General features: G+C 39.2%; 1 protein-coding gene across 1 annotated transcript in view; it reads right to left on the bottom strand.

Annotated features, from left to right (window-relative positions):
• Mib1 (mindbomb E3 ubiquitin protein ligase 1) overlaps positions 1 to 25938 on the bottom strand; it is a 111411-nt gene that overhangs the window by 9643 nt on the left and 75830 nt on the right. The window contains exons 13-20 of the mRNA XM_036204271.1: positions 16229 to 16361; positions 14512 to 14598; positions 13029 to 13190; positions 9922 to 10103; positions 7317 to 7509; positions 5635 to 5713; positions 1789 to 1902; positions 361 to 461 (exon numbers count right to left, since the gene is read on the bottom strand). Coding sequence (XP_036060164.1) covers positions 361 to 461; positions 1789 to 1902; positions 5635 to 5713; positions 7317 to 7509; positions 9922 to 10103; positions 13029 to 13190; positions 14512 to 14598; positions 16229 to 16361 — 1051 coding nt within the window. The remainder of the gene's footprint in view (positions 1 to 360; positions 462 to 1788; positions 1903 to 5634; positions 5714 to 7316; positions 7510 to 9921; positions 10104 to 13028; positions 13191 to 14511; positions 14599 to 16228; positions 16362 to 25938) is intronic.

Here is a 25938-nt window from a genome sequence, read left to right as displayed (position 1 = left end):
GAGTCCTAGACAACAACAGCCAGTTAGGTTCAGTGTTCTCCTCCGTAGGTCTAGTGACATCTCTGCCCAGCACAAGAGTGCTACAGACACTCTGCCTTCTACGTGACACCAACAATCGCTCCACATTCCTCAAACTAGCTTGAAAGGCAGCTCACTACGGGATTTAGGATTTTTCCAGCCATGTTTATTGGCATCTGTGTACGTTTCCTGTTTTGGAAACTGTCTGACTAAAGCTCATAATCAGATATTAGTCACTGATCTGTTATCATGGACGGTGCCTATGAGAAAAGGCCAGTAGCCTGGCAGACATGCATTAAGTGGCACAGTAAGAAGCACTGGGTGGTGGGATGGAAACAGTACCTGTTCCTTGATGTCCTGCAGCTGCTGCTGCAGCTTCTGCACATCTGCGTTGACATTGGTGTTGTCTTTGTCCTTCTGCAGCACTGGAATATTCCCACTTGCTAGAAGTTAAGAAAAACCTTATTTTTATTAGTTTGATATAATGCTTTTAATTATTTTAAAAAAAAAAGAAAACTAAGCTGGGTGGTGGTAGCCTACGTCTTTAATCCCAGCACTCGGGAGGCAAAGGCAGGCAGATCTCTGAGTTCAAAGTCAGTCTGGTCTACAGAGTGAGCTTCAGGGGTACACAGAGAAACCCCTTCTTGAAAAACCAAAACCAAAAACACCCAAAACAAACAAACACCCCAAACGAACAAAAACCCCTCAAACCCACGGGGTTGAAGTTTGCTGGTGGCAGAATGTCTACACACCATGTGCAAGGATCTGAGTTCTATAAGCTCTACAAGAAAAGAAAGGAGTGGAGAGAGCTAACATTATTCTTAAGGTCTTCTTAAAAATTTTTTCCACATCGAGAGACAAAAGATACAGTAGTGAAATCCAGGTAACACTCATTTATAATCTTCAGGAGGAAATAGACTTGGGGTGTGTGGTGGTTTGAATGTAATTGACCCCCATAATCTCATAGGGAGTGGCACTATTAGGAGGTGTGGATTTGTTGAAGGAAGTGTGTCACTGTGAGGGCGGGCTTTAAGGTTTTGTATGCTCAAGGTACTGCCCAATGTCTCAGCCTTCTCCTTGTCTGTGTTACAATCCAGCTTCTCTGTCCCTAATAATTACTATTCCACACAATATGCTCCACTTTATGGTCTTGTAAGCCTGCCATTCAAAGGAACCAAGTGAATACATTTGTAAACTGAAAAAATAACTTGGAATTCCATGCTCCATTTTCAGATACTCTAAACTGATAGAGTATATGCTTAATTAATCTGATCCCCAGAAATGGGCACACATATACAACCACTAAACTTCATCTTTAAAACAGAAAGAAAGTAGTCTTTAAGAAAGAACATAAGGGTTCTCCATATTACAAAGCCTCCGACGTCGAGTGTTGGGCTGGTGAGACTGGCTCAGTGGTAAGAACACTTGGTGCTTGCTCCATAAGCCTAGCAACTTGAGTGTGATCCCAGAACCTATGTAAAGGTTAAAGGGGAGAATCAACTCTATGGAATTGTCCTCTGATTTCCACATGCATTTGGAGGCTTTCATGTACCCACATACACACATTACAAATGCGTACACATCTTTGGAAAGTCTATATAAGCGTACCACAAATGAAATAAAAATATAATTTTATATTTCTTATAACTAACAAAAGCACCAAAAAAATCATACTTGCTCCTCTGTCAATCCAACTCTTGTTGAACAAGGCAGCAGCATAGTGTAGTATGTAAAAAGTTGGGAGGTATGGCCAGCAAGAAAGACACTCACAGATATCATCAGAGGGGTCTTCCGAACTCTTTCCACCACAGCACATAATGAAAGGCACCCTTCGTTCAACGACTGCCCGGCACTGCACACACTTTTTCATCAGGCTGGCACAGTCTGAAAATGAGTAACATGGACACTTCTTTAGCTACTGCCTTCCTCTGCTGATTTCTGTTAACCGTATACTGAAACAAATATTAAAGAAGTTATACAAGATTCTAAGTATAACAAGTTATAAATAAAAATCCTACCTCACTGTCAGGTTATTAACCTAAGAATAAGAACTGTCTGCTGAAAAACAAGAACCTATTATGAAAATTATTTTCTAATATAACCAAATAGTGACTTTTTTTTTCAAGAAAATATTTCTAAATCTTAAGGTTTATCCAGGAATGGTGGTATACAACTATAATCCTACACAAACTGTAAATACTTGCACTCAGTTCCCTGAGGAAGGCTTTGCTATTTTCCCATTGTTCTGAGGTTCTGGGTCCTTGATATAGCAAGTTCTAGGACAGCCAGTGCTGTTACACAGAGAAACCCTGTCTCAAAAATAAAATAAAATAAAATAAAAAAGTCTCTGAAAGAAAAAAAGAAAGAAGGATGAAAAGAAAGGAAGAGTGAGAAACTATCTAGGTACAATGTGTATTACTGATTGTTCACATCACCTTACACTTGAACTTGTCAATTAATTATAAAATTAGACATATCAGCATTTACCAAGCAAGCAGGCTTCATTTCACACTAGACTATCAAAAACATGGACTCATGGACGTGGACAGGCTGGGCTATATCCTCCTAATGGAAACACACTGGATATAGAATGATTAGCAAGCCTGACACCAAGGCCTGAACATAAAATGGTCTCATAGTTGATTATGCAACATGCAGTAGGAAGGCAATAATAAATCTAGTTTGGGATTTGTCTTCAGTATGGGGCAGACTTTTTTCCTTAAAGGATTAATGTATTATATACTAATCAAATAACATACCATCACAATTCCACAAACTTCCTTTAACTGTTAAATTTAGATATATTTCTGTACAAAAATATATTATTAGCCGCATCAAAAAGGATCTAACCCTTCCTTTGACTGGTCAAAGTACTTTAAACTCTTCAAGACTACCACATTCTACTTAACATCACTGTGCTGTGGGTACTAGGCTAAATACTTCAGCATATACTCTTTAGAAAAGGGCCGTCCACCTCAGCCACATCCTCCTCAGTAAGTGATGAAGAGCATGTTGGGTAGTGTGGTGCACATAGGCAATCCCTGTACTTGGGAGGCAAAAGCAGGAGGACCAAAAACTCAAGGTCAGTCTGGGCTACAAGTGAAAAAGAAAAGAAGTTTGGGGCCAGGGATGTGACTCTGAGGCAAAGTGCTTGCTAAAGATGCAAGAGGCCTGACCCCTAGACCCATAAATAGAAATAAATTAAATAATAAGACACAGAAAATCTAGCTAAGACCATGCTGAAAGTTAAGTTTTGATTCATTGAAGAAGAGATTAAAACGTCTAGTACAGAGTTAAAAGTTCAGTAAAAGCTAGTACATTATACAGCAAAAAGTCTTGCTAAAGTTTTTGGAAATCTATGGGGGAAAGTAAAATATATATATTGTGTGATCAATACTAATGGTTACAATTATCTGTCAAGGCTCACATAGGCATTATTTTGGTCTACAGTAGGTTAAGAGTCAACAAATCAGTGCTCAAAAGCCTGTTCTTTTAAAGGAGCTTTTGTTTTGTTTTTGTTTATTTTTTGAGGCAGGGTTTATCTACATAGCTCTGGCTGTCCTTAAACTCACTCTGTAGACCAGGCTGGCCTTGAATACACAGAGATCCTCCTGTTTCTCCCTCCTGAGTACTGGGATTAAAGGTGTGCATGACCAATGCCCAGCTTTTAAATGAGCTTTAATTGGAACATAGTTGCATATTTTCTGTGGTTGTTTTTGGACTACAATCACAGCATTGGCTAGTTGGAAAGAAGTGGGTGGTTACTACAGAAGCCAGGTGGCCTGTAAAGCCAAAAACATTGAGTATTTATTGATTGATTGATTATTTATTCTTGTACTGAAAAACTTTGTCAACCTCTGGTCTACAAAAGTTTACGTAAGACCAAGAGAAAATGTCTTTCTAGGCATCCTCTTGACAGCTGATAATAGCCTTTACACCAGACCTTAGTAAACAGAAACAATTACTTGAGGTAGACTGCTAATTGAAGACCCTTTGCCCTTTATTTAGTTGTCTAGTTGTCTATCAAAATGAAAAAAAAATTAAAATAAAACACCAGTGTTGAGGGTCCTATAAGATGGCTCAGTGGGTGACGATAGGATAACCTGTAGGTCAAGCTTGACCACCTGAGTTTGAGCTCCAGAAGCCACAGGGTGGAAGGAGAGAATCAGCTCTGTCAAGTGTCCTCTGACTTCCACGCACACACTTCATGTTGGGCACATGCCCATACATATAATACATAAACAAACAAATAAATATAAAATAAAATTTAACCCAAAGGACATTATGGTGGTTTGAAAAAAAATGGCTCCCAAAGGAAGTGGCACTATTAAGACGTAGAAGCCTTGTTGGAGTAGGTGTGGCCTTGTTAGAGGAAGTGTGTTACTGTGGATGAAGGCTTGGAGGTCTTAGCTCCAGCATGTCTGCATGCACACCACCACGTCCCACTATGATGATAAAATGGACTGAACCTCTGAAATTGTAAACCAAACAATTAAATGTTTTCCTTATAAGAGTTGCTCTTCATAGCAACAGAAACCCTAACTAAGGCATCTATACTAATGAGATTAGCTACCATATAATTTGCATGTTATTCTAGTCAGGTAGATATTCTAGTAATAATAATACCAATACTTGTTGACTAACCTATTTTATAATATGAGGTGCTATTCATTATAATATGAGATCTTTCACTGGTAAGTAAACAAACAAAAAATGGCAAAGGAAAGAGAAGTTCAAATCCTGTAAGATATAAAAGAAATGAAAACGAAGGCCTTCATGATAATGGGCCTAAGAGACTTAAAAGCACTGTTTCTCAAGCTGTGGGTCATGACTCCTTTGGGGCCCAAACGACAGGGGTTGCATATCAGATATTTACATCATAATTCATAAAAGTAGCAAAATTATAGTTATAAAGCAGCAGTGAAATTATTTCATGGAAGTGTCTCAGCATTAGGAAGGTTGAGAACCACTGCTCTAGAGCACTGGATAGGCTTCAATGTTGTCCTCCCAAAGAAAAGACTTCTTAAACTTTGGATCTAACAGTCCACAGAACAAAACTGCAGCCCCTAACAACAGATGCTGTAGGAGCTGAGAAGTTGCAGGTCCACAGGAGAGGCATGCTAAGGTGAGGACAAATGAAGAGGTACCAATGTTCTATGAAAAAAGGTGTATTAGATGTTCTATGTTTAGAAATAGGTTTCCACTATGTGTGAAAAAGAGATTTTTTTTTTGTAGTAATATAAATGAAACACAAAAAAAAATTCAGCCTGATACAACACAGAATTTCAGTATTCAAATTATTCAGTATACTCTACTGCTCTAAAGTATAGACCAAAAGGTACTAAATGCTTATTCAGCTTTTCTATAGGTAAGTTATCCAATAAACAAACAATAAATCAAAGATGTGCTGGGTGGTGGTGGAGCACGCCTGTAATCCCACCACTCAGGAGGCAGAGGCAGGCGGATCTCTGTGAGTTTGAGGTCAGCCTGGTCTACAGAGCAAGATCCAGGACAGTCAAAACCACAGAGAAACCCTGCCTGAAAAGTCAAAGCTATAATTTTTGACTTCACTCTGTCTTTACATGACACCGGGGAGCTTTCTCATAGGCTACTTACTCTCACAGGCACACATGTGTCCACATGGTTGGAAAAGAACAGCCGCTTTCTTGTCAGAGCACACCACACATTCTTCAATCTACAGCAAAAGAAGACACAACAAACCCAGCAGCAGAGTGAATACTGTAGATCACACCCCAGTGGACCTTCAGTGTGTCCTGCCTTCCTGGCTGCTCATTCTCACAGTGGTATGTGCCCTCACTTCACACACACTATTTCTGCAGCTCTCCTCACCCAACACAAAGAGTAGCACAGGAAGATTCCATTTCACCTGAAGTCAGGGACAATGAGCTAAACATTAATTTTCTTTTCCTTCAATACAAATATTAAAACAAACAGCTGTGAGAAGACTGGTAACAACAAAACTCAACCCAGATAAATGTTAACTCCATCTGGGGAATTCTCCACAAAGCCCCCCTTTTGTAGGACCTTGTCAATTCCCGTGCTGCCTGGAGCCCAAAGCTCTTTGGTGGTGATTCCTCACCCGCCCTATCACTAAGTTCTGCCATGTACTGTGACTCCCTGGACTCTGGCTCCCCTGTCCTTCCAGCTCACACCACTACCTTTGTTTGGTTCCCACTGGTTGTCCAGCAGAGCTACATTTAGCCATCTTTGGTTTCATCCAGAAATGGCCGCTTCTCACCTGTCACAGCACCTCACCACTAACCACTGCGTTCCTGTACTTCCAGCAGGTGTGCTCTCCGGCCCAAGCCTCAGTGCTGCATGTGGGGTCGAATACTTGGCCCACCAGTTTAGTGCAGTAAAATCTGGTTGGTCTCTGACATTCTTGAACTCAAAAGCTACCTCTACTATTACCTAATATTATTTGTGAGAGTTTAAAATCATAGTCAATTATCTAATAACCATTTATCTATCCATTCTCCTATTTAAAAGTCTTTCTAGCACAACTTTCCCCTTATGGATTATGTCCTCAGGTTCTACTCTAACGAATGGAACAACTGAATCGATGCAGAGGACGGCCGGCCTCCAAGCTTCTAGCAGTGTTAACAAAGTGACTTCTTCCCACACTGCCTGTTAGCACTTAAAAACTTTTATTTCCTAACTCAACCAAAAATTCTGTATTAATCTGAAATGTACTTATAGTTCCCCAATTACTGAAGAATCCAAATGACTTGTCTAATAATAATACCCTTTCCTCTAAATACTAGTTTTAGAATATTCCTTCAACGAAGCTGTTGATTCCCCTGTAACCACTTGAGGTCACTGTTTCCTTATGGTCAAAGGCTCTACTTGTAACCTAGCAAATTAACTGAGTTGATTAGACATCTGTTTTTTAAATTTTCCACAAATTTGAAAACTATATGGTATGTAATACAAAGTAGAATTCAATGTCTCTAAGTTCTAGCGGGCTTTGAAAGAAAAACAGTAACTATTTTTTAAGTATTATACTTTAGATATAAAGAAGGAAATATAAGTTTAAAAAATTGAGAGTTAAAAACCATGGATGGTTTTGTGATAACAGTGAACATGTCAAAGTACATCAGTAAGGTCAGACTAGAGATCAATTTGGAAGATCTGAACTGATCTCTTTAAATGTACAAGTTATGTATTGTGACATTTAACTCATTTGTAAGAACAAAGTGAAATAACTATCCTATGACCCAACATTTGTCTCATAGAACTCCACCACAGACAGAGCAGCACATTACAGATAACATTACCTTTGTCCTGGACTGAACTTGTTCTTTACAGATGAGGCATTTCTTGACACGCGGAGAACACAAAGAACAAGTTGCAATGTGTCCACATGGACCAAACAGAGTATCTCTCTTCATGTCTGAGCACACCATACATTCCTCTAAGGTTTCAGAATCATTGCTAATCATAGAAGGACTCCGAGAACCCACTTGGCCACTAATGAAACAAAATATTTCAAATCAAGCCCATCCAAATACTTTCAAATCAAGCCCATCCAAAAAAAATTTTTTTAACATCCAAAATGTCATTAGTACACATGAAAAAAAAACAGATTATATTAAAATTTAAATGTCAACAATTTTATGTGAGGCTTTTTTTTCCCTATTTATTTTTCTACTTATAAAAGCTCATTTTCACATCTCTACTGCTCAAAAGAATAGACCAAAAAGGTACTTAAATGATTGGTTTTTACCCATTTATGAACCTCTCTGGATCTTCACATTCTTCTAGTACCAGTCAAACTTCAAATTAAATGAAGACTCAATGAAAAAGGGTGAACTTCTAGTGAACAGCTAAAAACACCTGCAAAAACTAATGTAATGAGCCAGGTGTGGTGTGGTGCACCCTTTATTTCCAGCACTCAGGAGGCAGAGGCAGGCAGAGTTCACAAAGGAGGAAACACCAGAGAGGGAGACACTTAAGCGGCCGTTCTGATATTCCATTGAGTATGTTGTTCAGGAGGTTAAAACTACACTACAGAAAGGTAGACTACATCGCATAAATACACAGAAACAGGCAGGAAAATGCAGGTATGTATAACTACTACAGCTATGGAAAGTAAACATAGGTTCCAAGAACTTAAGAATGCACATAAAGGTTCCATTGTAAGACTCTACTGTTCAAAGCTATTCCTGAGTAATTAGAGTGCCTTGTATCTATTTATAGATGAATTTAGTTTTCCTATAACAGAATTTTAAGTTCCTTAAAGATATACTTCAAAATATATATATACATTTAAAATATATACATTAAAATACTTCTTTATGTTGGGCTGGATAGCTAGCTTGCGCTCCTACTTAAATTACTTATATTAAAAAAGAGCTGGAGAGATGTCTCAGTGGTTAAGAGAATATACTGGTCTTTCAGAGAACCCAAGTTCAGTTCCCAGCATTCACACTGGACAGTTTATAATCTCCCAAACTGGAGCTGGCAGGCTGTTCTGAAACCTCCTACCTCCACAGACACATCACTAAAAATAATTCAAATTAATCATTAAAATATATTCTCAATATTCTCTCTCTCTTACACACACACACCTCTCACAGTCACACACACCTCTTTCACACACACACACACACACACACACACACACACACACACACACTCTCACACACACACACTCACACACCTCTCTCTTCCTTTCCATTATCTTGCTTTCACCTATCACAGTTCTTCTGTTCATAACATCCAAAGTAATACCATTTCATCATTACATATGCATTTTTTGTTATTGTTATTGTTTGTTTTGTTTTTTGAGACAGATTTCTCTGTGTAGCCCTGGCTGTCCTTGAACACTTGTCTCTGCCTCCCAAGTGCTGGAATTAAAGCCATGTACCACTACCACCCGGCTGTTACAATATACATTTTATGAGCGGTGACAAAATATCAAAGTAAAGGGACAATACCAATAATCAGTAATAAGAGGTATAAAGGTCAAGAATATGTTCATAGCATTGTTTGGATTAAAAAATAGAGATGTGTGCTTTTTTTGCATGTCTACCTCAGTAAAGAAAATATTTACACTGGAAGTTTTAATTAAAATTACTGACATATTTTACTGTAAGAAAAACAGAAATATGTGAAATGATCATCTTTAGGGAAATGCTATACCAACAACTAGTTGAGTCATTGGTTCATTCTTTTTTTTTTTTTTTTTTTTTTTATTTATTTATTTTTTATTTTTTTGAGTTGAGGATCGAACCCAGGGCCTTGTGCTTGCTAGGCAAGCACTCTACCACTGAGTTAAATCCACACCCCCACCCCCTTTTTTTTTTGTTTTTGTTTTTTTTTTATTTTTTATTTTTTGGTTTTTCAAGACAGGGTTTCTCTGTAGCTTTGGAGCCTGTCCTGGACTAGCTCTGTAGACCAGACTGGCCTTGAACTCACAGAAATTTGCCTGCCTCTGCCTCCCGAATGCTGGGGTTAAAGGCGTGCGCCACCACCGCCTGGCTCGTTCATTCTTTTAACCCTTTATTGGTAATAATTGTCTCCAAGTTATTCTTGCAAGGTGCTAGAATCATTACAAACTTTCAAGGAGAGTAAACTGCCCTTCATAGGAAAATATTATAACGTTAATCACAACATTCTCACTAGTAAGGCTTTTCCTTATAAATTCCCAAAGCACATAGGACTCCTAGAAGATCAAACTAGTTTAGAAAAGTTTCTTAAGTTTATCATACATAAAGTGGTACACATAATGTGGGGAATACAACATGGAATAAGACATAGTACATAGAGGAAATGCTTTCAAGTGCAACCCAAAGATCTAAGAACTGCAAAGATCTAGACATCTGCAAGTACCAGCTCCTCCCTTACGAATGGAATAATGTGATGATGAAGACTACAAACCTGACTTTTTCCTTATGACATTTTGCCAGCGCTTTGCAGAGACTTGGGTCAGGACAGAGATCCAGTGGAGATTGACCCTTCTTATTTCGAATGCTGAGGTCGGCACCATTGGCTGCCAAAAAACAGGCAATAGATGCTGCACTCTTCTTTTCTGCCCCCTGGGTACCAAGTCCCATTATTAACTGAAATCAAAATAAAAGAATCATGATTTTCCCTTAAGGAAATCTACTATCAATTATCACTACCAATATGTGTGTGTGCTGGACATTTATGAGTTTCAGTCCTAACATGGACTCATCTCTCCACAACCCCCATTTCTCTTGATTTTCCCACATTTGAGAACTGACTCTGCAGTGCACAAGTGGACCAAAAGCAGTTTAACCCAGTTGGATTCCTGATTCCTACATGACTGATTCAGAGACAGACACAGAACCAAAGTCAGGTTAATTACAGCGAGAAACTCAAGTACAGCTTCTGGTTAAGAAGAAACTACTTTTGTTCATATTCAATGTTACTCTGGAGCTGCTACCAACTTTGCCTTTGAATCAGGGCAAAATCTAATGAGACAAATCAGCATCAGACTGTGTCATCTGAGCTATGGATCCAAACATATACAAAATTGTTAGAGTAACTATCAGGATCCACTAAGCATCCATAATGAGCCATGTACTGTTTTAAGTACTTTTATGATCTCATGCAACCTATGGAGAGAAGTATGCTCCTCTCAATTTTAAAATGATGAAAAAGAAAAAAAGAAGGCACAAAGGGGTTAGGAATATACACCCAGAGTCATGCAAGACAAAAATTCACAAACATTTTGGCCTCAGATCATTTATACTCTTTAAGATGGTAAAAAAATTCATTTGGAAGTGTAAAAGCTTAAAGTAGCCAAACAATCAAAAAAAATTCAAGGACTTCCATTGACTGATTGCAACATGAGCAAACACTGAATCACAAAGCTACAAGAAATTTGAGCACATATCCCATAGCTAAGAACATGGACCAAAAAAACGATGGATTATGCAAAAGGAGACTTCCATAGACAGCTAACCGATCTTGGATAAAGGCAGGGGGCACTCAAGTAGAAAAAGATACTACTCAACAAATGGTGCAGGGACAGCTGGACATCCACTAGTGACAAATGAGCTTCGATCTATGCTGTACTCTATATAAAAGTTCACTTTAACAGTGAACTTAAACTTAATAGTTCAACATTATAAGCTCCTATAAAATAAAGCAAGAAGAGTCCGAGTGACCCTCATTTTACCAAAGATTTCTTAGGACATATAAAGCATATATAATAAACATTAAGACATTCTGTTCTGGGCTGGAGAGATGGCTCAGCAGTTAAGAGCACTGGCTGCTCTTCCAGAGAACCTGCACCCACATGGTAGTTCACAACTATCTGTAACTCTAGTTCCAGGGGAATCTGACACCCTCATACAGACATACATGCAAGCAGAACACCCCAATGCACATAAAACAAGAATAAATAAATCATTAAAAAAAAAAAAAAGAAATTCTGTTCTTCTAAGAAGATTGTCAAAAATTGGGCATGGTGGCTCACATCTGTAATCCCAGCCACTCAAAAGTCAAGGTGGCACACGCCTTTAATTCCAGCACTCGGGAGACAGAGCCAGGTGGATCTCTGTGAGTTCGAGGCCAGCCTGGTCTACAGAGCAAGATCGATCCAGGACAGGCACCAAAACTACACAGAGAAAAACAAAACAAAACAAAACAAAAAAAAAAAAAAAACAAACAAACAAAAAAACCAAGTGTCAAGGCAGGAAGATCAAGAGTTTGAGGACAACTGGGCAAGATAGTGAAGCCTCATCACAAAACACCACTGTCAAAGAAGGGAAGATACATGCATGTGCAGCACAACTCACTTCTTGACATTCCAGGCCTCAGCTGACAAGGAGGACATCACCAGACTGATTTTAGACTTCTAGGCCCACCTGAATTTAGAGAAGCATCTTGGGGAAACACTAGTTCAAATGGAACCCCATCTCTTACAGCTTTCTAAGAATGAAAACCAGTTTTTGGAGAAGATAAAAAGGATCAAATATCTGTTCTGGATCTCCTGTACTGAAGAAGACAGAGGTGCAGGAGCACCAGCAGTTATACACATAACTGGGGTACCCGCACTTATGACTTTTCTCTATACTTAGAGGATAAAGCATCTCTCCACTGTCTGGAAACTATACAACATGTAATTATATGGGGAAGCTTTTGTGGATTTTCTTATTTGAAGTAGGGTCTCACTCTAGCCTAGACTGGCTTGGAACTCACTATATAACACATGCTGGTCACAAATCCTGCCTTAGCCTCCTATGTGGGGGATTTACAGTCATGGTCTAGCATGCCTGGCTTTACATACATTAATTCGTGTGATGGTTCTTGACTAAGCTATCATTTCTATACAAAGAAAATGCATAATAATTATGTTCATTCCTATACAGAAGCAGAGCACTATCAATTGTTAATTCTCTTCCACTGTCACCAACTCCCCACTCCACCCCCACCCAAAGACGATGAGGAGGCGGCAGCCGCAGCAGCAGCAGCAGCAGCAGCAGCATAAGCTGCAGACCAGGAGAAAACATGTATGTATCACATACTTGATATGATCTCCTTTTCATATTATATAAACCATTCTTGAAATAATTAGAAGAAAACAAAAGACCTAGTAAGTGGGAGACTGCTTGCCTAGTATGCATGAGGCCTTGGGATCAATCCCTAACACTTCAAAAAAACAAAATAAAAAAATAAATAAATAAATCAAAAATTATAATAAGAAAATTTTGAGCAGATAGCTCATCAAATACATGTGGTGTTGATCAAATGAAAAGCTGGTCAAAATGAACAAGCATTAGGGATTTCAAATTAAAACCATAACAAATACCCACTCCACTCTATCTATAAAGTTAAAGTTATAAAGAACCAACTTTTGATAAGATGCAGAACAAATACACTTCATAGTGACCAGTAGTATTGAAGTTTTATAAACCCAAGTACAACTCTGATAAATGTTTTACCCAGTCAGATCAGATAAGCAGTAAATATAAAACATGCTTCCAATGGCAGTGAGCAACACTATCTTTACTCACTGTGTTTTTTGATGGTTCCCAAGCAGCATCTACCTTCCCCACATCTTGCATGTCTTGTAGCTGGCGTAGCTGAGACAAAGTATGATGTCTCAAAGCCTCATGCAAAGGAGTATCTCCATCCTTATCCTGAATGTCTAGCTTAGCACCTGCACGAACCAAAAGCTGAGAGAAAGAAAGATACCGCCTCATTTGGATAGTGTCCACACCTATAAGAAGCTACAGCAAATCTATAGTAACAGTAAATACTCTGAACCCCTACTTGAAATTTCAAGTAACAATAAATGTAAACACTGTCTGCTAAAACCAAACACTTAGCAAAATGGGTTACCGACTATTTCATTATGTGACTTGTGCAGTAAACTGTAAGTTCACTTTAGATTTTACTTCTGATGTTTTCACAATCTTCCTAATCCTTTCTACAAACACCATCAAAGAGCTCCAGACAATAGCATCCATAGACACTAATCTTATTGTACAGTCTTACTTGTCTTGGCAAATCATACGTTTTCTTTTTTGTTCTAAAAAGTTATATAAAACATCATTCTAGGACATACTTTTCAAACTTAGAAAGTATCACAACTACCTGAAAGCTTGCTAAACAAGGAATTGACCCACCTTTGGTGGTTAATTTTTACTGTCAACTGGACTGGAGTCACACCTCTGAGCAGGTGTGTCTTCGAGGAAGTTTCTAAAGAGATTTAACTGAGGGGGACTACCCACACTGAATGTGGCTGGTCCCAGGCAATGGTCTGGAGTACCAGACTAAATGAAAAGGAGAAAGTGAGCTCAGTATCAGCATCAGCTCTCTCTTCTTCCTGACTGGGGACACACTGTAGCCAACTGCCCCCTGCTCCTTCTGCTGTGACAGACTGCCCACCGCAGACTTTGAGCCAAGCCAATCTTCCTGAAGTCACTTTTGTCTAGTATTTTGTTATAGCAGAGAAAAGTGACTAATAAAAGCTCCTCCCAGGCTCCAGGTCCACTGGCCTGAGGCAGAGTACAAGAATGAACTTTCCTGTTACATTTCCAGGTGACACTGTGGTAGCTACTTCAGACTCCAAACTTTTAAGAGTCACCGCTCCATAAAAATATTGAAACCAATACTTTTTTTCAGGTATTTTGTTTGAAATCACCAGATTAGTAAATTAAAACTATATAGTTCAATTTTCAATTTGCAGCAGCGAGTTCCCAGACAAAGCTTTTAATTTTACTATCAACTATATACATTAAGAGGGATATAATTTTATTCAAATTGTTACTTTAAATTTTTCTCACTTAACATTATGAGAATTCAGAAATTTAAGAACAATCTGATGAGGACTTTGAACTAGATATTAATGCCTTACCCTAAATTCTTAAGTTCCTTGAACTATGTTACTTTGAGAAGTGGAACACTGTATCATTTCAATTTTCACAAGTCTCTAAACCTGAGTATGGTTAAAAAGCTATTATAAGCTAAAATTAACAAGAATAAATACTTTACCCTAACAATCTGGGTGTGCTGCCGTTCAACAGCAAGGTGTAGGGCCGTTTGCTGGTTCACGTTCTGGATATCCAGGTTTGCATTTCCCTAACAATGAAGAGATTTAAAATGGTTACATCTGGGCAACAATGAAGATCATGCAAACTGTTAGCTATTCACAAGGACCAGACAGCACTGCCGCCTGACCGCTCTTCTCATATGGACCATGAAAACGGGACAGACAGCAAACCCACAGGTAGGGTAGTAACTATCTCAAACCAGCTCAGGGACAAAGCACACTGTGGAGCTGAGCACTATTCTCTGCCGATACCCACTGAGAGAGCAACTCCTGTGAAGTACAAATACCTCTGAAAAGCAATTGTGTCTCCATATAGGATCCAGAGTTATTTTAGAGACTTGATAAGTTCACTTCCTTCTGCTGAATAATTAAGCACTTCCTCATTCGGTGAGAAGGTGATCTGGGTAGTTGTGACAAGTTAGTTAAGGTAAAGCAGGAAGTTCTATGCAGGCTCAGGAGAGTCCATGAGCTAATGGACTCTGAAAGCAACTGATACCTACACACAAGGGAAAGGGTCTAAGGACAAAAGAGCTGATTTTGATACCAAGGCCCTTTTGGCTTAAGCTCTGCCACTTACAAACCACTTTTGTAAGCATTTCACCATTTACCCTTTTCTTCAGTTCCATAACGGTGACAGTATAACTGATTTCACAGGGCTTATGCAAAGATTAAGAAATACAGTGCCTGGCATAACAAATCAAAATTAAAACAATCAAGGCTTCAAAAAAAATTTTTTTGGGGGCTGAGGATCGAACCCAGGGCCTTGTGCTTGCTAGGCAAGCGCTCTACCACTGAGTTAAATCCCCAACCCTAAAAGGTACATCTTAAACTAGTAGGTCTTATTTTTTTAAAAAATACTTTATGTGCATTGGTGTGAAGGTGACAGATTCCCTGGATTGGAGTAACAGACAGTTGTGAGCTGCCATGTGGGTGTTGGGAATTAAACTCAGGTCCTCTACATGAGAAGAAGCTAGTACTCTTAACCGCTGAGCCATCTCTCCAGCCCCCTAAACTGTTAGGTCTTAAGACCAGTCTAATCACAACTCTTGACGGTCACCTGTGCCCTTGCTTGGACTACTGGCCAGAGCTGAAACTCTAGTATGTTATGGAGTATTCTAGAAGATAGACATTTCTGGTTTGTTTTTATTATATTTATTTATGTTTCTTTGACTGGTCTCAGCTCATCAGGTAATGACTATTTAAATGTGGATACCGGAGAGAATAAACCAGTGTTAGAGAGAAGCTTGAAAGATGCAGCGAAGTCTGATGTACTGAGTTTGATCTCCAAGACTCCAAGAATCCTATCCTGAGGACGGTCTTTTGACTTCTACACATGCACCATGGTGTAAACACAAAACTACACGTAAGCAGGGGCTAGGTGTAGAGAGCCAGGGTTAGTCAGGCAGAGAGGTGGGTACCTGCAATTCCAGCACTCGGGAGGCTAAGGCAGGATCCTGAGTTTTAGCTAAACCATGGATACATAGCAAGACTGTTTTATGCAAACAAACAAAAATAGCCAATGCTAAACAGCAGAGAACACATTGCTTCAGTTTCCATCATCACGGGGTTTCACTGCAGCCTATTAAAGTCCACTTGGTGAAATAACTAAAGAACTGGGGTGCTCTCAGTTTCCTCAAACACAACAACTGCCTCTCCTACCTGATGCACCAAGAGTTCAGCCACTTCCACGTGATTGTTCAGGGCAGCCAGGTGCAGTGCAGTGTAACCATCATCTTTCTTCTCATCCACAATCCACGGCCTTGGCAATTTTGAGAGTAAAACACGCATTGCACTGCAAGGCAAATATATGCTGTCTTTACATTTGCATAATATGAACTTTTGTTTCCTTCAGAAAAATCGTCAAAGGAAACCTATCAAATGAAGAAACTCTTTTTATAAACAAAAAATCATGTCCCTACAGACAGACAGATATTGTTGTTATAATTCTTAATGTTTAGATTTTTGATATTTGCCGAACAGAGCCAGCACAGAACATAAATGCCACAGAGGCAACTTCTCCTCACAAAAGTTTTAAAGTGGCCCTGGGGCCTCAAAATAAATAATTGCTTTTAAAAATTAAACTTTGGAGGATTTAGGAACCTCTAAACTTGAACTAATGCTGCCAAGTCTTTAAGTTTTATCAGATTTTTGTTTTTAGAGTCCTACTACTTTTTTAGGCAAGGCTAGTCTTAAACTTAAATCTCCCTGCCTCAGCCTCCCGGTGCTGGGATTACAAACATGAGCCACCATGCCCAGCTCCACTCAGATTAATGGAAAGTCACTGGTGACACACTATGCTACAAAACACTTGGATATCATGACTGTGATATCATACACTATCTACCACTCTGCATATTAGACCACATGAGAAAAAAACTTATAAGAGGCTTATATATAGTTTTTCTATGAAGTTTAGAAGATACATAAGCCATGAAAAATTGTATCAATAAAATGTTATGGGGATGTAGAGATGGCTCAAAAGTGAAGAGCACTTGTTCTTGCAGAGGACCCTGGTTTAGTCCCAGCACTAATGGTGGCTCATAGCTGTCTGTCACTCCAATTCACCAGCCTTCTTCTGACCTCCTCATACAGGGAAACACACATAGATATAAATAAACCTAAAACCGTTTTGAAGGAGAAATAAAATGTCAGTATTTAAAGCAATGTAAGGGGCTAGAAAGAGCATGGTTAAAGCTATTGCTTTGCCCTTGAAGAGAGGACCTGGGTTCAGCTCCTAGCACCCATGTGGCAGCTAACAAGAGTCTCTCCACTTCCAGAGAATCTGATGTCCTCTTCTGGCCTCCTAAGGCACTGCATGCATGTGGTTTACAGACATACATCAAGCAAATACCCATATACATAAAATAGCAATAAATGCATTTTAAAAGGCAATATAAATCAGCCAGTATCAACAGAGACAAAGTTCAAGACCACTGTCAGTTACATAGTCCAGACTATCTAAGACATCATCTCCAAAACAAACGAACAAAACAGTAGATAGAAGAGTGATTCAGTTATTAGAGTACTCTCCTAACAGCACCTAATCCTGGAGTAGAGGCACACACCTGTACTCCTAGCATTCAGAAAGGAGAGGCAGGAAGACCAGAACTTCAAGTGCATTCGAACCCACACAGCAAGTTAAAGCCCCGGAGCAAAGCCAAAATCAGTGTTGACACCACTGATTAAACCAAAGCTGTGCTACGCTGAGAAGCATGGCAGTAACGGAGAGTGTTCAGTTTTCAATCTTTGTTTTCACTAGCCTGAAATGTTCTCATAATGATCTTGACTGATAAACTAAAAAATCCCAAGTTACAAGATAATGGAAGAAGGACTAAGGCAAAAGAAGACGGCATGGAAGACAGTTATCTTCTTGCAGTATAATCTATGTAGTACCACTTGACCATGTACATAGTTCAATTAACAACTTAAAAAAATCAAACACTAAGACAGTATTTGGAATTCACCCTCTTTGTTCTCCTCACAAGACTGACAGAATAAGAAACTATCTGTGCAATTAAAATTCAAAAGAAATATAGCATTATTTAGACCAAATGCCTCATTTTAAATAGCTAGAAATTATAGTACTAGGAAAGTATTTTTATTTTAAAATTTATTTATTTTATGTGTATGAGTATTTCCCTAAATGTATGCATGTGTACCACATGCCTGCTTGGTACCCACAAAGGTCAGAAGGAGGGCTTCGGATCCCCTGGAACCCAAGATAGCTGTGAGCCTTCATGCTGGTGCTGAGAACCAAACCAGAGTCCCTGCTCCTAACCATTTAGTCACTTCTCTAGCACCCCAACAAAGTAGTTGAAATGGTAATTTCTGACTTCCTACAGAAACCATTATACTGTCACATGAGATGAATAAATAACCAACAGTTAGGTTATTGCTACAGACAACAATACAGAAAGATTTTTGGAAGATATCCAGACATCTAACGGGGCCTTAAAGATTGAGTTCTCGGAATAAAATTACAATAAGGAAGATGAAAATTATGTCTCTGTCTAGAAAATTACAGCCTTTCTTCCTTCCTTCCTTCCTTCCTTCCTTCCTTCCTTCCTTCCTTCCTTCCTTCCTTTATTTATTTATCGAGACAGGGTTTCTCTGTGTAGCTTTTCAGTCTTTATTAACTGCAACAATAAATGAAAAGAGGTTTCAGAACACACTGATAGTTAGTTGCTCCTGGGGCAGTGTCTGTAAGAGATCTCTGCCATTCAAATGCAAAACAAGCATTTTTTAAAAAGAGGAATAAACGGCTTGTGAATCAGGCATGATAGGTCACCTTCTGATGTGATACTTGGGAAACTGAGGCAAGAGGACTTCCCATGAGTTCAAGGCCACCCTAGTCAGTGCTGATCCTTTAGAGACAGTCTCCCTGTGTATGGAGTGGTCTATCCATTCCTCCTAGATTCTGGATCTACACTCTTCTTTTTGCCATTCAACCTGCCACCCTAGTCCAACACCTGGAGATTATTATTCTCTATGGAAGACATGGAAATCCTTCTGGTGATTTTCCTGTTTAAATCTACAACTACTGTGCCCAGTGGCCCAACATTCTTTAGATCAGTGGTTCTCAATCTGTGGGTCAAATAACCCTTTCACAGAGGTCACCTAAGACCATCAGAAAACAGGTATTTACATTATGATTTGTAAAGTAGCAAAATTACAGTTATTAAGTAGCAACAAAAATAATTTTGTGGTTGGAGGGGTCACCACAATATGATGAACTATATTAAAGGGTCTCAGCATTAGAAAAGTTGAGAACCTCTGCTTTAGATAATAGGTCATCTTTATCTTTCTTCTGGACACTTCCACAACCCTTTATAAGATACAAACATGACTATTTCACAATTTTTACAAATTTAAAATTAACATTTATCTGAAGTAGGACTTCCTAAAAATTAAATCTTTTCACAATAAGTCTAAAGCTGGGTATGGTGTGATGTGCCTTTAATCCCAGCACTTGGGAAGTAGAGGCAATAGGACCTGGAGTTCAAGGGCAGCCTCAACTACATAGTGAGTACCAGGCCAGCCTGGGCTATATGAGACCCTGACTCTAAAACAATACATACATACATACATACATACATATATACATACATACACACACACACATATGCATATATGCATATATACATACACACACACACACACAGAGCCTATCTTAGTGTGCTTTTAAGAGAACATGAAACAATACTTAATGTTTTGCTGAAACAAATCATTGTAAAATCAGTACCTGATTTACTGGTGTTAACTTGTAAAGAAATGTTTACACTCAGGACTGTTTCAAAAGAGGAGGCAGGAAGACTGTAAAACCCAGAGGACTCAGAAGTGTGTTGTAAAGCTGTGTCTCCTAGAAATGTCAGAAGCCACACCCATGAAGTCTCACCACATGGCTAAACACGACCTGAACAAGGAAGGTAGCAACAGACATGCTAATGTAGATGGAGGAAAGCTCACCTAAGAACTACAGGCAACTAAGGATGCTGAGAGCAGGTGAAAGAGTCTTCCCAGGGAAGAGCACACCAATTGGTTATCCACTACCAAAAGATCAGCCATAAATACATACATATACAAATAACATTATACAGAGTAGGCTATATTTATGTATTTAGGCACACACACACAACAAGAAAAAGAGGTCATGAATTTGAAAGAGAACAGTGGGTGGGTATACATGGAAGGGTTTGGAGGGAGGAAAGGGAAAATATAATCTTAAAAAAATAAAACAATTAAATATAAAAAGAAATGTTTATAGAAGACAGATGGCAGCCAAAACTAAGGAAAGCTGGACACGATGAGGGAAGCACATAATCACAGCACTTAAAAGGCTGAAGCAATAGGATCACAAATTCAAGGCAAGCTAAGGGTAAATAAAGAGCCTGTTTCTTAAAAACTAATTACCATTTTAAAAAGTGCAAGCCGGGCGGTGGTCGTGCACACCTTTAATCCCAGCACACAGGAGGCAGAGCCAGGCAGATCTTTGTGAGTTCCAGGCCAGCCTGGGCTACCAAGTGAGTTCCAGAATAGGCACCAAAACTACACAGTGAAACCCTGTCTCGAAAAACCACAAAAAAAAAAAAAAAAAGTGCAAACTAAGTAACTATCAGCTAGCCGACAGTGTGTGGATTAATTTATTGCTTGTTTATTCATTTTTTGTGGTGCTGGGAATGGGTGGGCCTTATACAAGCTTTGCCACTAAGTTATCTATGCTTTAAAATATTGTTTTAATTTTTATTTACTGTTCTCTTTTTCTGCTCTGAATGCACATTATACATATCCTACCCCTCGACTTGACCTTTTCTCACTTTTCTTACTTTTGAGGAGGCTGAGAAGCCCGTGGAGCACTAATAGGTGCTCTAGCTCTTCATCTGGGATCTTGCCAATCCTTCTCATGCTCACCCTGGAGCTATGCACCCTGGAAGGAAGACTACACAGCACTGTCTCTCTTCACTTTCCACCCCATCCACTTCACACTCGTAGCGCTAACCCTGACACCTGGATGGAGGAGTGTGGCATACACAGCTCTTTGTTGTACACTGTCCTTGCTCTTTCTACATTATCTTCTTGACAAGTCGCTGCACAGCCCACACTCAAAGGGTACCAAGCCATGTCCCTGTTTGAGAGAAGCATCCACACAGGCTAATGAGCACATTCTCCACTGGAGCTGTGGGGATTCACTTTTGCTTCTGTTAAGCTCTTTTCCTCTCACTCTTCAGATATATATTTTTCAATGATTTATTTTTACTTTATGTACATAAGTGTTTTGCCTGCATGTATGTCTGTGTGAGGGTGTCAGATCTCCTGGAATAGGAGTTACAGATAGTTGTGAGCTGCCATGTGGGTGCTGGGAACTGAGCCCAGGTCCTCTGGAAAAGCAGCCAGTGCTCTTAACTGAGGAGCTACCTCTCCAACACTCCTCTTCATAGAACTTAATAAGAAACTTATCAACCCCTTTAGAAAAGTAAACAAAGCATTATATGACCTTGAGAAGATAAACCATCTTTGGTCCCAGTCTGCAAGGTAAGCTCAGAGAAAATAAAGGATGGGTGCCTGGTCCGTCACCTCCATACCCTGGGACCAGACTCTTTCCACAGAATGGGTAATTTCCACAGAACCTGGAAGAGCAGCTGCAGGCTCTTCTTTGCAGCACTTCTAGCTAGGTACAAGGAAAGCCTGTGGCTATGCAGCAAGCATTGGGGGCCATGCAGTTACATGAAGACACTGTTCCTAGCTCACTAAGTCAGTATCTTTATTATGCCAACAGATCACTGCTTGCAGTCTCTAAGATTTGGTGACACACTCTTCTTCATTTCTCAACTAGTTCTCTTACAACAGGTTAAGGACACGGATGTTTTATAGATAAGATCTTACCACCAGTTAAGCAGGCATCTGTAAATAGTGCCAAAAAAGCATTGAGTTCCAGAACTACTAAGAGTGGTGCCTAGCATAATCCCTGGCACATGGCAGTGCTCAGACATTTGCTGAATGATGAACACATGAGTTCCAAGAAGCAGAGGGACAAGCAGCTGTCTACATTGGTATGTAGTGCTCAAATGGCACTGGGTCAATTTCTAGGGCCTGCCAGGCTATTCCTAATGTCTTCCTTCAGCAATAGAGGGAACTTGTTCCCAAATAAACCCAGCAGGTAAACTATAGATGCCTTGTAACATTTAATTTTAAAAAGACATTAGATTAGCATTATACTGGGTGTACAATAAATCTTTGCTTCGCTAATTTAAGAATCCCTTAAGGTAAAGAGGTTATTACAGAACTTAGCTTTTTGAGCCATGTCAAACATTACTATATAGTGTGTACAGTGGATTCTTTGCACATGGAAACCAGAGGCCAGTATTCGCTGATTGGAAAGAATGAAGAAGCACAGGAACCAACCCTGAGCACCTAGGCAGATGGTGGATGATAAGCCCTGGGAGCAGGAATTCTCTAACTCCTTTTAGTGTCACAACCCAGAACAGGAACATGTTATAGTGTTCATTGCTACCGAACAGCAAAGTGGAGTAATTTAGGACCCTGAAAATTAAGTTCTTTTAAAGTCTGATATGTATTGACGCAATATGAATAAATTAACAGCTAGGAAAAGTAAAGTTCTCTAAAATTTGCCAATATCTACAGCATTCCTTTAAAATTCTTTGAAAGAGCAGCCCCCACCCCCAGCAACTTAACACTCAAGATAAATCAATGTCAAGGACAACCCCTTGTCTGAATGCTGTGAGAAGTGATGTAGTTCTACTTGACTCTTAGCTCAGTGGATACTTATGAGAACACATGTGAACAACAACATGTACTTGGTTTCTCCTGCCCATTTTTTTTAGGCTTTTGGTATTTAAATTTTATCTTCATAGATTTGCTAGGTTTGATGTTTTAGCACTGCTCATCTTTGGTTAAAAACAAATATCTATATTGAATTTACTCTGAATGTACTATTAAAATTGAGAACAGAAGTATTTCTTGTCTTTAAGACACTATATACACAGCAAAGCTATGCCAAATTCATGACCATTTTAGTCTGTGGGTGGTTATACCTAAATGCTATTTAGAAAATTGGAGTCACGGCTTATTAAGGAGAAGAAAGAAACAACTTCAGATTTAGGTATAAAACAAGGGTTTCATTCACACTAAAAAGCATCTTTGGATTTGTACATGCATTGTTCGAAGCACAGAATTACCCAAAGGCCTTCCTGCCCTGTTTTCACTAAGCAACCATGACCAAACCAGTCCCTGAACTAAGAGTTCTAAGTACACTTCAAAGGACTCCTTACATGTTACTCTTTTCTTAATGATCTTATCACTATAGAGATTCTACTTGCCACTTCTAGTCTCCATTCAAGTACTATGTATTATGTTTTAAAAACATCTATAGAAGTAACTAGCCCTAAATATAACTGTTCAAAACCCCTATAGGCCGACAGTTGTGTAATCCATTACCGTACAAAACATTTCTTAACCAACAAAAACAGTCAGATTATGGGATACCTTGGCAGCAGAGTGACTTCACACCCTGCAGACCTGCCTGAAGTCTGCCTTGCTACCACCCAGGGTGAATGTGTGGGCCTCCCTTCCCTTTTACTCTGCAGAGCTTCTAAGTATAGTGACAGGGCATGAGGTTTTCCTAGTCTCAGCACAAGCTCAGGGAGCATCTGGGAAATCTAAATGGAAACATAAGACACTGCTTTATTTGGCAGTTCTTTAAAAAAAAAAAAAAAAAAAAAAAAAAGGCAGGGCAAATGGCAAAGCAGTGTTTGGACCACAGGAAGAACAATCAATAGGCAGAAAGCAAGATAGAAGCTTCCTCAGCCCTCAGATCGACATTCAACAGCTGAGAGACTATTTTTTGCTATGGTTGACTAAATATGGTCAGGGAAGAGAGAGCCTGTCTGCCTGGGGTGCATGTTTCAAATGCTTAGCTGCCTATAAAGCTCTGACAGCCTAGGCTGTGGTTACTGAGGAAGAATATAAGTTGGCCTCTGTGGTGACTATGTGAAGTGCTGACCTCGCTTGCAGACTTGACTCTGGATATGACCAGGTAGCTTCACTCCAGATCTACCATTAACCCTGGAAATTCAAACTCCTGTTCCCCTAAAAGAATCTCAAAGCAAGAAAGATGCAGACTATTTCCTGAGGCGGCAGAAGAACCCAATGTACTCTGGTGGCCAAGGAAACAGGGTGAATGTTTATAGTTACTTGGGGGAGCCAGGTGTGTTCGGGGGGTTTTGTTTGCAGTTTTGTTTTTGTTTTTAATCTATCTTTAACTTCCTCTGCAATTTTCCCCCTCTTGTGAATCATTTTATCTAACAATAACAACAACAAAAAACTAGGTACATTTTCTTTGCCGTTGTGGCAACCTTCCCCCATTAGTTAACTTTCTCTACCTATCTATGCAATAATTGATATATTACATTCTAAATTGTATGACCAACGTTGATTCAATTCTAGTGTGCGTGTATGTATGCATGCACATGCCCACGTGAATGTATCTATGTATGTATGTGTGTGCTGAGGAAGGGCAGGAGAGAAAAGCAGATTATCTAATTTTTGTTTATTTACTTGTCTTTCAAATTTATCTTAATAGGTGAGGTTCTGTGTCCACTTATACACCCCCTACTTCACCCAGTTCATAAAAATAAGTGCTGCATCAGCAGATAAAGCGAGGGACAACCCTGATATGGCTGCGGCATGACTCTCTAGGTCATTACCTCGATTCCCCCCTGCAAACACTGCAGGACGCTAAACTCACAGGTAACCACGCACAAGGGCTGACTTGTAAGGATGCTTTGGACTTTCTGCATGCTTATCTAGTATTAACTGACATATATTCTCACTGTTAAATTAAACTTATATCTGGGCACAGGCTAATTTCAAAGCTCAAATTGACAATTTAGTTTTTAAAATGCCACTGTTCAAATAGTATGACAGATAACTTCAAAAATATATAGTCCACCACTGACATTATATTCCTAAAGATTTAAGCCTTTAATGTTTTAGATAAACAATTGTTTCACTTGTTCTCACTTCTCCAGGAAATCGGCATCAGTGCCTCCTGAGTATGATAGCTTTTAAAAGCTACTTCAAGATTTAGTTACCCAGGGACCTAATGTCTCCTCTTGTTTACTATTCAGGCCACAGAAATGTGTATGAAGGTGCATAGGGCAATTCTCATTCTGGCAGCTGCACCAGCATTTTTCACAGCTGTAGAAATTCTGCTAACCCCAATTCCCCCAGCACTCCCTTTTCTATACTTTCCCAAATCTCAATTTTTTTCAAGGTCTCCTTTCGAATTAACTTTTTAAATGTCATAATGATTAAAGACCACTCACAATTTTGTGTGTGTGAGTGCTAAATACTCAAGGTAAAACCCAGAGTCTCAGAGACTAACGTGCTTCTGCTCTTTTATGGAGACTTAAAAAAAATTGTTTTAGTAATTTTCCTTTATAGTAAAAGCCATTTTTAAACAGTAATCTCACACAAGTCAAATATTTACAGATGTATCTGAATTTGCATTCAATGCTAAACAGAAGCACAAAATTCAGGTAAGGAACTAACAGCAAAAGAACAACAAAGAACTTACCAAATGACAGTGAGTTTTTATCTGTTACCATTTATGAACACTCATTCACTCACACAATAAAATGACCCCAATTTTCAAACCTTGCATCAACTGTAAAGCCAATTCTAGTATAAATTGTTCCTTCCAATAAGTCTTAAGTAAAAGTATCTCATTAATAAAAATAGTTTAAGCAGAACTAGTTGTCATCTGTTTGTAGGCTCTAGAAGCAAATTATGAAGAAAAAGGAAAAGGGCCTGTGACTGAGACACAGCGATCAGCGCTGGCATTCCTGAACGCA

This window comes from Onychomys torridus, chromosome 13 (genome assembly GCF_903995425.1).
Source record: "Onychomys torridus chromosome 13, mOncTor1.1, whole genome shotgun sequence".
Classification (NCBI taxonomy): domain Eukaryota; kingdom Metazoa; phylum Chordata; class Mammalia; order Rodentia; family Cricetidae; genus Onychomys; species Onychomys torridus.
The sequence above is the reverse complement of the archived record's forward strand: the minus strand, read 5'-3'. Positions and strand labels throughout refer to the sequence as shown.